The 11,612-nt window shown below is 42.5% G+C and overlaps 1 protein-coding gene and 1 long non-coding RNA gene across 20 annotated transcripts; one reads left to right on the top strand and one right to left on the bottom strand.

The window, feature by feature from the left end:
• Window positions 1-202: 202 nt before the first annotated feature.
• Window positions 203-9,181, top strand: LOC124706154. Of its 19 annotated transcripts, none has more exons than XR_007004320.1 (13): window positions 203-444; window positions 883-969; window positions 1,137-1,207; window positions 1,351-1,433; window positions 1,881-3,061; window positions 3,393-3,470; window positions 3,731-4,143; window positions 4,296-4,432; window positions 6,517-6,591; window positions 8,097-8,360; window positions 8,448-8,595; window positions 8,663-8,749; window positions 8,846-9,181. It is a non-coding gene; the product is annotated as an uncharacterized LOC124706154 (long non-coding RNA). The 19 variants fall into 19 exon arrangements; XR_007004310.1 differs by having other exon boundaries at window positions 1,124-1,207; XR_007004318.1 differs by having other exon boundaries at window positions 203-969; window positions 1,124-1,207; window positions 1,881-1,958; window positions 3,020-3,061.
• A 182-nt stretch (window positions 9,182-9,363) lies between these two features.
• LOC124708737 (chitinase 8-like) lies at window positions 9,364-10,992 on the bottom strand. Its single transcript, XM_047240409.1, has 4 exons — window positions 10,942-10,992; window positions 10,684-10,909; window positions 10,076-10,169; window positions 9,364-9,876 (listed from the first exon to the last, which is right to left on the bottom strand). Exons 1-4 carry the CDS (start codon window positions 10,990-10,992, stop codon window positions 9,504-9,506), a joined length of 744 nt encoding a protein of 247 aa, XP_047096365.1. The 3' UTR covers window positions 9,364-9,503.
• Window positions 10,993-11,612: the final 620 nt, after the last annotated feature.

The following is an 11,612-nucleotide window of genomic DNA, read 5'->3' as shown; positions in this document are numbered from 1 at the left end:
GCCTCCACGTCCCCAATCCCCTCTCTCTAATCGCCGCCACCTCCCCCATCCTCTTCTGCTTCGCGACGTTCGTCCTCGCCGGGAGAAGGAGCATGGGCAAGCCATCGCGGGATGAGCCACAGGCCGCCGCTCGCACCGCATCCCATCTCCAGGGCAGCAGTTGTCTTGTAGCGCGAGGAGCAGCGGCGCTCGGTAGGGGGGGGGCGGCGTAGGAGGATGAGGAGAAGCGGGCGGAGCAGCAGCAGAGACCACCGGAGACGCTTTGCTTCCCCCATCGTCCTCCATCTCCGCCTTCTCGTCGCCTCTGTGCGCCGGCCGGCACACATGAGAAGGAGGCAGCTGGGAGATGGCTCAAGGGCACGTGCTCCTGCTCGATGGCGTTGTCCTCAGCGCGGTGGAGCATGGCGCTGCCGTCAGCCTCGTTCATCCCAGGCATCTCTCTCCGTGAGAAGCCCCAAGGATCCTCTCTCCTTTGTCATCTCTCTTTCTCTCCAGATTCTATTTTATCTATGCTCAGAAGGTGTTTGACATAATTCATGCAAGCCAAGATTAATCCATTTCATATCTTTGCTCTATTGATTGCTCAATAGTTTCGTTCTTCTCTGTAAAAATGGCTCTAATGCATTCCAAGATTTTGCATACATATTGTACACTCGGTATAACCATTTTTTTTTTAGTTACGACTGTTTGTTGCTTTGGCTAGAATCTATTCATGTGTTGAAGAATGCAATGTGGATGAAGTGAGAGCAAGCAGCCTTTCTGGTCGTAGTTCATAATTTTCCTTTTCGTTTGTTAGTTCATACTTTTTCTTTATTAGATCTTTAGAATATAGTGTTGCATAAGTTACTCCATGTATTTCCTGGTCGTCATCCTCCTTTGCAGAACTGGTTGATGCCCTCAGGAGCTCCACAGGCAGAGGAGGATTTACTCCACAACTTCGTTTCCTCCGTTTCAAGCTGACCCACAGAGGTAACCTCCCGATCTGATCCCCTTGGTTGTTTCCATGTACTATTTGTCAAAGTAAATTTGTAGCGAGAAGCTACTAAAGAAGGTAGAAAAGGAGCAGGCCGGCATCGATCTTTTATTTAGGTAGGCAGCTAGAGTCTAATGTATGCAAGATTAGTTGCATGATGCAGCGTAGGGCGCAGCATCTCAGCAGGTGGAGAGAGCGCGTGAGGTTTTCTTTGGTGGCGCTACAAATTATAAGGTTGTGGAATTACCCATTTGTGGAGTTTGTCTGAAAATTAAGATGAATGAGTATTGAGAAATGTACTCAACATTTTGCTAGGCTCCCGATATTTTTTTCCTTATATCAGACAATATATTAACACATGATAATTTTTGCTCCAGGAAGAGTGCTTGGATCCAGTCTTATGTGAGTTTATTCTGATTTTTTGGTCAGATCTGGATCAACCGGTTCTCCTTGTCTTTAGGTCAGAAGTTCAGCTCTGAAGATTGATTACATTTTGATTATTTCCCTGTTTTTAGCAATTGTTTCCATTATAGGGTTAATGGAAGATGACCTGCTGTGGTTGTTAAAGAAATTTCTTGAATGATTCATATAGTCTGCCATGTGAGAGCTGATTCCCGTGGGGTAGCTAGCCAGCATAGAATAATTCTATTAGCATGTTGTAAAAATAGATCAGGTGGTAATTAGATTTTCAACCTAATGATATTTTCTTATTTCATTTTAAATATCTAAACAAATAGTTTTCATATAAAACCCTTTATTTAACATTTTAAACTTTACTGATTGCTATTTTGGCAAATTGGTTTGATATATAAATTTCATCTTTGCCCCTTTCTTCACTGTGTATTGATGGAGATCATGAAGTTTCTAACTCATATTTATCTCCTGATTTTTTCTTGCAATAATTCAGTGTCAAATATCAGAAGTTCTCCATACATGGTGGAAGCACAACTTGAATCAGATGCTAGACAACTGCAGTATTATAAGGGTAGGCAAAAAATACTGACTTTTCATTGTTTTAATTATCACAGCTCCTTATATAATATAATGTATCATTGTTAGAATACCATATTCTTTTATTTTGAGTTAAAGTTGTAGATTTGCCTTTCTAAAATACTACAATATACCTGCACCATCTGAAGCTCATGAAGGGCTCGTGGGTGTGTTCCGCTCTTTTCCCCCTTTTTCTTTATTCCAAACCATCTGCTTACTCTCTTCAGCCTAAGGCAAATAATTGTTTTTATTTGGTATCCAGATGTCACTGGCATGATTACTACAATTTCTGATATTTGAGTTTTCACAATCCCAGGAAGGGTTAAACATTTAGTGAGAAGAGATGTAGTGTTCTCTGGTCCTCATTATTTTTTTACATGATTGCTAAATGTGTTCTACCATTATTTGTCGACCTTTTTTCTTAGTGATTTATGTTTCTAATTTGTCGGACTTGGCAGGTTGTTAGTCATTTGCAATGCTTCTGGTGGTCATGCTAGCACCTATTTGCTTTGTGTCTGTGTACAACCTCGACTGTTAGAAATTAGTTTCTTAATTTCAAATAGATTCTGCAAGCTCACATTATGTTTTAATAATGATCTACTGTCTGATGATATTGACCATTCTAGCTTTGGTAATAACTCATGTTGTAATGGCTCCAGAATATTTTTTAATTATCTACTTCTCGGAACATATATTATGAATTGACTAAATGGGGCGATAATTGTTTAGTTAAGTTCTGTGTCTATCAAATGCAGTTATGATGTAATTGCTTTAGTAGGCTTTTGGGCACTTAAATACTGTTAGGTGAATGTGAGGCATTTGCTTATTTGGTTTGCATATTATAGTCTTTATCTCTGAAACACAAAATACATTTCTTATTTGGTTTGCGGATTATATGCTTAGCTCTCAAGCACGAAATGATCTTGCCATATAAATTCGCTATCTTTATTTCCTAAATGTATATATGATGATATGTTATCTTAAATTTTGTGCCATGCCAATGTTGTTCTTACAAGACCTACCGATAGTCAGATCTTGTCATTGCCAGGGTTGCAGTAGGTGGAGCAGAAGTGGATGGGGTCTTGCTGTTCATCATAGGTTCTTCGCTTTATTTCCCTTCTTTCTATTCCTGTAATTTATTATCATGTTATTGGTGAGAGCCGATGGAGGAAGAGATCTGGTAGCATTCATTTAAGGTGACTGAAAAAATTGTGAGGCACATATATGTAAATCACATGATTTCCTTCTGCTCATGTAACATGTCTAATATTCACTATTATTTAACATTTTAAACTTTACTGATTGCTATTTTGACAAATTGGTTCGATATATGAATTTCATTTTTGCCCCTTTCTTCCTTGTGTATTGATGGAGATCATGAAGTTTCTAACTCATATTGATCTCCTGATTTTTTCTTGCAATAATTCAGTGTCAAATATCAGAAGTTCTCCATACGTGGTGGAAGCACAACTTGAATCAGATGCTAGACAACTGCAGTATTATAAGGGTAGGCAAAAAATACTGACTTTTCATTGTTTTAATTATCACATAGTAGATTTTGAAGGTAGAGCCTGACGAGAAATTCCAATCCTGGTTGAAATAAAAAATTGAAGTCACCAAACTCAGCCTTACAGATGACAATCAGTAGGTAGATATTCCCCAGTTGCGATACTTTCGTTTTAGCTTTTCCTTTCCCTGTCTTAACAATGTCTAGCCCACATGAGGCTTGGTATGTTGACCTTCTTTCGGGTGATCTATTTATACCAGGTTGCACGCTTGCACCGAGTTCAACGGCGCGCGGGGTGCTGGGATCCAGCGGAGGTCGCGCTGGCTGAAGGCAGCCCGACGCTAGCCATGATACCCCCGATGCTATGAGGTGACACAACCTACTATGATGTTGTTGCAAACTCAGCTGCATCTGGGATACTTGTTGCTGGTATGCATCTTTTAAACCACTCAACCTGAATGCCATGTTTTCTATGTTCTTTGTTGTCACACCATGAGTAGAACAAATGTGCCTTCTTCTGGTTGTTTATACCATGCAAATCAGTATCAGTGTTTAAATGGCCTCAAGACTGTGCATGATAGGAGGATAGGTACTTGGAGGAACTATAAATATTAACACCCAGGGAACACTCATATCTGATTTGGAGACTTGCATTGATATAAGCATGGTCAGGGTAAGTAAATCAGTGTTGGCTTATTTTTTTGTTTTTCATTTTAGAAATATTACATCTTAATGTTTGCCAGCATCTGTGGATCAAAGTAGGACGGTGCCACATCGACGGGCATGGGATGTCTGATGTGTTTTGATCTCGATGGTCTGATGCAGAACTTTGGGAGGAGAGGCTGTCACCATCGTATGGAGGAGCGCCAACCGCTACTCCGTTGGAAGGAGCTGCCGACACCACAGCCAGGCGTTTGTCCTCGCCTCGGCAAGGCTGTGGTGCCCCTGGTTACAAGATCAAGGTTTGTCTTTCTCCCCCCCGCCCTCTCAGCTACATTGACGAGTTTTGTTTGTTTTCTCTTTTTCCTGGCAAGCTTGGAACACCTCCATGTCCTGGTCATGTGAATAGCTCTCCGCTTCGTATGTTGCGAAACATATATCACCTGTCGCAACAATATCCTCAAAAATACTTTTGCTGTTCTCCAGGTAGACTCGAAACATCACGGTCGCTTGGAACATCATGTCATCCACCTCCTGAAGTCTGTATACAGGCTCAGTTCCACCCAACATTTATAACAAATGCCGTAAGACCGGTTGCCACTGAATCTCAACTTGCTTTACCGGTTCCTATGAGTTAAGCAAAGCCACCAATTTCAGTACAGCAAAATTACTTCTATAATGAGGAGACCCATAATACAAAGGAAAGGGTGGTAAACAGAACAAATATCAAGGGAGTAGTGGTTCCAACTGAGAAGATAGCCATAACACAATTACTCTATTCTAAAAATTAGCGATCACTTGGAAGCAACAATACTTAAATATCATGTTCTTGATTCTAAAAATGATTAGTGCTGTTGACTGTTAACGCGTCCCCTTTGGACTATGGAAAAATACATTCTAGGTAAAGTTCCCTCCAAAGCTAAACTCAATATTAAAAAGCCTTACAGAAGGTGCCATGCATTTAAATGATGCCAACTATCCAATGTTTTTACTATTTTAATGTTAGATGGGTTGTGCCTTTTTCTTTAGTTATGTTATCAATTCTCAACTTTTTTCCTATAAACCATTGTTCAGGTTGTTTCTATAAACTTGCTCTATTCTTCTGTTGCTGGTTGCTGGTGTAATCTGAACCAAAGTAGTCATTACAGTAAATTAGTAATCTTATTTTCTTAATATGAGCTCATCTGAACTCTTTCAGTCCTAAGTTAGTTCAGGTATTTAACATGTGTAGCGGGACCTGACAACAGCGATGTAGGAACCGAAGGAAGTACATGCTAGGCCTTCTAAAATTTATTGTCGACTCAAAACTATTTCTGTGAAATTTACCTTGTCACTCGCCGGTGGTCCTGGGAACCGAGGCGTCAGGTTTGGTGCGCTCCTCACTGTTACGAGGCCGCTATCCCTCGAGGCCGTACGAGGAAGATCCACCACAGCCCTCTTCATCTCTATCCCAGGCTTCCTCACCCTACCAATGAAGTAGCCGGAATTAACACAGTAAACAGTACTTTATCTAACCAACTTAGTGCACAAATCAATGGCTAATGAGCTTCGTGACGACTAAGATCAGCTGATACAAGTAGCAACAAATGCAGTAATTCAAGGCCAGGGCCAAAATAGACTACCTGGTTGCTACTTATATAAAGATACCATCAGATGCATGCAGCCAATTGATTCTGTACCGATTGCGCTTTGGCGACGGCGCAAGTATTGGGACAATCTTACATTCTACAGAGGAAGGGACCTGCTCGTACCTGGCCGCCCGATCGCTACGGAACCGTGGTGGAGCAGGCGAGGCCGAGAAGCACGAACTGACCTGAGATCTGGGCATATGTGAACGAGGCCGCCACCAAGGAGATGAGACGACTTAGCTTCTCGCCTCCTAGACTTTTTTGGTCATTATCTGTAATCCACCTCCTAGGAGGCTTGTAAACTTGTTCCCCCCTTATCTTTCCAATGAAATGAAACGCAAAGAGTCCTTTGCGTTTTCTCAAAAAAAAACTTAGCTTCTCGCCTCCCTTTTCCCCGTTTTACTCTGTAGGTTGCGGAGGACGAAAATAACGTGTCCACTCGACTCAGCCTGCCCACGACACTCACACAAAACAGCGGCCTGGGCCGTCGTTGCGCCACGGCCCATGGAACTTACTCCTCGCGACAACTCAGCCTGCACCGATCTAAAAACCTAGGTTCCTGCCTCTTCTCCCTTTCCTCGCTGTCTTCTACCTTCCCCGGCCTCTTGCTCTCCTTCACGGACAGCTCTCCTCTTCCTCCAAACGGCTGTGCGTTTCGTGACTTCTCTCCTGCACGGATCTCTCCCCTTTTCTTTCCTCCTCCTGTTCTTCCGCCTGTATTTGACCCCTGCCCCATTTTCTTTTGGATCCATTTGCAGGTCAACGCGCTGCTGGTACTGTCGCGGCGGGTGGACGCCGCTACTTCTGTTAGCTGCTGTTCGGTTCCAATCCTGGTGAGTCTGCTCTTTTCCTTCCTTATTTACTGATACAGCTATTCAGTTTTGTATACGCTTAGTTTTGTTGCAAATATAAATTTTATCTCCCTATTGACTGTTTATAAATTTAATGGACCTCTCAAACAATCTTGGTAATATTTTACTGAGTCATTGGCAAGAAAATCATGTCCTCACCTACCATGCTCATTGGGTATATTCACCATTATGCAAAGCTTTTTCTCTTAGATCATAATTTCGTTACCATGGTGCCATGATTCAATGTCCTTCCATTTTCTTCTCCTCCTAATGTATGATGCACTCTAAATGACAAGCATCGTATGCATAATTGAAATGTTTACAAAAAAATTAACAGTGCCTTGGAGTACCAAATAGTCTCTCTAGAATTATATGATTTCTTTTCGGGTCCCTAATTACTAGGTTGTATTTAGAGATATGTGCATCTACGTACAGCAAGACTGGTGTAGGTTGTTGCCAGCTCAAACATATGATCATCCATTTTCTTGACCCAGAAAAGGTAGGGGAATCCTCTACAGTATATTATATATAGTGAGAGGGATATTTATATTAGAGCTATACAGTCTATTTTATCCATATTATTTTGAGCACCTCTCATAGCGGCATTCTTATGGATTATTAGTATAGTTAGGGTCATCACAATGTGATCATATAGTGGAGTATTTCCTCTTTCTCTTTTGTACAGTGAAGTGTTCATGGTTCGGTTTAGTTATTCTCTCTTATTCATCTTATTAAACTGATAAGAATATATAATTATTTTGTCGTTTTGATGTTACACTGAGCTCCGACATGCTTTCTTTCTTGTCTATTTTGGGTTTGGTAGGTATAAATAAACCTATCCATTCTAAACTGACTTCACACAAGGAAATTCTGTTCATTACAAAAAAGTTTCTGGTTTACCGGAGGTCTACTTAATTTTTACCTGTTAGTACTACCATTTTAAGTATAACTGAGTTACTACTGACTTCATACTGTTTGGAGAAATAGTAAATGCTTATTTTATGAGCAACAACTTCTAATATACCCTCTTTGAATGGTGTTTCTGATATCTTACATGTGCAATTGAGCCGGTGTTGTTCCTTTGCTCTATGTACCATCATATTTGAGAAGTTTTCCCATTTGATGTGATCGTGTTACTGGTAGGGCAACTGAGCTTGGAATTATTGAAGATTGATTTTCCCCATCATTTTAAAATACTACTTAAACTACATAGTGTTAGTTATTGATTGAGTATTAGATATAGTTTGCTGTGATTCACTCGTCCGATACTCTGCCCCATAGTATGTTTGTGCAGTAAACCTGATCATGCTACTTGAAAATCTAATCGTTTCTCTTTTGGTCCATACAATCGATGATGAGAGGTCCATTAATGTATAGTTAGTCCATATAGCCTGCTGACTTGGCACACGAAATGCAAATGCTTTGATATTTATTATGTCTCTGCTAGGTATTACATTTTTCATCCATCATCTACTCTACAATTACAGTACCATGGAGGGTAGAGATGAACTGCCTGTACGCATGCAACGGCGTGGGACTCCTTGGCTTATACGAAGGAACTGTATATCTGTTTGTACCCAAATAGTGTTATTCTTCGTTGTCTTGAGCTACTATTCTTTAACATGTCGTCTATTGGTTTGTTTGTTTCCGAGAAGGAAGACTTGCGGTGCTGCACGTTTCCTCTGCCCGTGGTGCAGCTAACTGAAAAGAACGTAGGCTGATCATTGATTCAAAACGTGCTAGCTTTAAAGGTGGTGTTACCATCGTTCCTTAACACATTGTTTTTGGTTCTTCTTGAGATACGTCGATTAATTGTATTTACCTTCTTTTCTCTCTAGATCATGTTTTACATGTTACGATGCCTTCGGTTCATCACAGCGAAACCAATGAACAGTCAGTTGAAAAGACGGATAACATATGTGCCAAGGATACACCAGTTATCGCACAAGCAGTAGTCGAACATCTGTCTACACTAAGTGATAAACAGTAGGTACTTCTTCACCGATCAGTTTTGCATTTGTTCAACATTACTTGACAAAAGATATACTTGCAGATGTGGAACAAACCCTGTCGAAGATGTGCTTGATGCCGATGACACGAATGCCGATGACACGAAAAACATCAGTTGATTCCCCGTTAGGTGAGTATGAACCGTTCATGTTAAAATGATGCCAACTCTATATTGCTTACCGTCAACTCGGACCTAACGTTAATTGTTACGTGAATTACTTTTCAGGAAAGTTGTCTAATAGGTGACACGGGTCACCGATAGTTCTCTTCCAGCTATCTAGGTGTTGTAGAATCTTACCGTTCCACTCTTCTCTTTTGCTATGTATTGTACATATGAATCAAGCGTACGATGCAATGCAATAGCTGTCTTCTGCATCTCTTATAGCTGGTGGCTTGACCCTTCCGTGTCCTTCGTTCTGTACAATTGCTTTTGCTTCATGTTGCTATCTCCACTCTTATTTTTACTTCTTTGTACTTTCTACTAGCTGCCATACTTAGTTTGGAGAAAAGACTTTGTACTGGAATGGATTATCATATTGGCAACTTTTTTATCACACTTATACGTCTATTTCATCTATTTTTGTTCCGCATTTGATCTTTATAATCAGTTCATTTAGTACACAGTCATGATCTCTGTGTATTTGGTCTTCTGTTTTGTCTTTTTAGTTGTACAACATATTCTACGGGGAGAGCAGAACTGAGTATACTAGACAGCTGGAAAGTACATTTGAGAAGAGTATGCTATGCTTTCTAATGATATAATTTATTATATTCGTTAAATTAACGATTTTAAGAGAGTATTATATACAAAATAAATTTTCACACGAGATCTACGGGGTCGTGCGCCAAGGCGCACATCTAAATCTAGTAGGGCATATATACTACTAACTGGCGAAGTTCTGCTGGGTATAGCAGTCGAGGTTGTCCCCGGCGTCCGTGCCGAGGATGCCGCAATAGCGTTTGTAGTAGCCGATGCGGTCCTCGTTCTCTGCTTTCTGGCCCATGCCGCACTCTCGCCCGCCGTTGATGATGTTGGTGATCACGCCATATCCGGGCACCCGTCCCGCGGCGTTGTCGGCTGCCGTCGGCGTCCAGCGCCTCAAGGCGACGTCCTGGCACGACGGCTTGTTGCCCTGCGCCGTCGTCCAGAACCACATGGCCGTTTTGAAGGAGATCACCGCGTCCTGCGCCACACGGTCAGGGTTGTTCACCAGGTCCTCTCCAATGAAGTCCCCTGCCTGCTGGTAGTTTGACTGCCTGGTCAACAGAACAAAAACAGTATTTTTTGTAAAAGGAGCCAAGATTCAGCCGGCCACGTCAAAAACGAAAGCATAATTAGACTAGTCATAGTGGTTACTACTCTATATTACTACTCTGCATATGTTACTACTCTATGTTATTACCTTCATAGTGATTACTACTCTATGTTATTATCTTCACTGCGATTTCGGCTTACCCAGTGAGTTGAATCGGTCCACGTCCATAGTAGGGCGGAGACGTGGCCTTGGACACCTCTTCCTTAAAGCAGTAACCCCATTTGAACTCCGGTCCTCCTAAACATGAGTTCTTATACTATCAATACTTTTTCGACTAATCAAGCGGAAAACCAAAACTGATCATGGGTGCATATGCACCTGGTATGTATAAAACATATTTCAAAAAGTAAAAAAATTTAGGAAAAAAATTTAGCATGTAGAGGGACATGTTCTATGTGTACACATAAAGTTTCACGTAAAACCAACAATTTTTGTACCATGTGTAAAAAAGACAAATGATGCCTCGAGAAATAGACTATTTTAACACCAAAAATTTGTCTTTTTAGTACAGGGCACAAAACATATCGGTTTTTGCTGAAACAACTTTGTGAACATGTAACATGTCAAGGTATACACGAGGCATTTTTATTTTTATTTTTTTAACATTTGGAAATATGTTTAATATGCATTTCAAATAAAGGGTGCATATGCACCCGGGTGCAGAAACACCCTATCCAATCCTAATCAAGGCACATATTTGTCCAGATCAGACGTGCTACCAAACATTGAAACGATAGAAAACATCAACGCTGACCGATCGACGTACCGTTGGTCTCGTGGGAGGTCTGGCCGAAGAAGGCGGCGAGCTCGCGCTTCACGTCGTCAGCGCTGCCGGTGGTGCCAAACGACGGGAAGGCGGCGGCGGCGGTGATGAAGGCGTCGTACGTGTAGAACCCGCTGGCCGGGCACTGCGAGTTGTCGCGGTTGGGCAGCATGGTGTCGTACACCGACTGCGTGATGACCGACCCCACGCCCTGCGCCGCGGCCCGGCGCCGCCCACCGCCACGGCGAGCAGGAGCGCGGCCGCGCACACGGCGAGCGCAGCGAACCTCGCCATGCTAACAAAACTGACTCCAATTCACTTTCAACTCGTACTCCGTAATATACTGCTCAGCGTACGAGAGCTGTGTGGTGAATCTGCTGGGATTGCAGTGGTATTTATAGCTGCTCTGCTCCTGGTTGAGTGGAGGTGACGATGTGCGCCCCGTTCCGCGCTTCTCGTCGGTCGTCACGCGTAGTACTTTTCCACGTCGCGCTGGCGATCTTTGCATGGTAGAAAATCGGTGACAGGAGGGTGGACGAAATTCCACACACCTTCACAAACCAGTTCAGTACTTCGGTCCAGGGCGTTGGCTATACGTCCGGACTTCCTGCAACGGCGGCCACACCTTTCCCTGGTGCGCAGGTGGCAGCGCAACGGGCCGCAGGCTACGATACCTCCTGTGGTTGTACTTGCCTCTTCGACGGGGTATCGTGCCGTGCCTCACGTTGGTCAGCGTTGCACAGCGCATGGATGGTACCACGGAAGGACCGAAAGAAGCTTCTACGTCGTCGTCGCCAGCGCCGAGCTCGTGGAAATAAGCTAGCTCGACGTCCAATGGTCCCAACCCGGATCGAACCCTAGCCATCAAATATCGCATGGATGCTTTTGTTCTGGTTTTTGCAAGCTTATTCCTC

The sequence above is a fragment of the Lolium rigidum genome, chromosome 4, assembly GCF_022539505.1.
Source record: "Lolium rigidum isolate FL_2022 chromosome 4, APGP_CSIRO_Lrig_0.1, whole genome shotgun sequence".
In the NCBI taxonomy this organism is placed as follows: domain Eukaryota; kingdom Viridiplantae; phylum Streptophyta; class Magnoliopsida; order Poales; family Poaceae; genus Lolium; species Lolium rigidum.
This window is presented reverse-complemented; position numbering and strand designations above follow the sequence as displayed.

Bases quoted from the DNA above. Each gene is read 5' to 3' on its own strand.
- LOC124708737 (XM_047240409.1), bottom strand. From the start codon at position 10,992: ATGGCGAGGTTCGCTGCGCTCGCCGTGTGCGCGGCCGCGCTCCTGCTC. The intron at 10,170-10,683 runs GTTGATGTTTTC...CATGTTTAGGAG, and splicing joins CGGTACGTCGATCGGTCAGC to GACCGGAGTTCAAATGGGGT. The intron at 9,877-10,075 runs GTAAGCCGAAAT...TCTGTTGACCAG, and splicing joins GGACCGATTCAACTCACTGG to GCAGTCAAACTACCAGCAGG.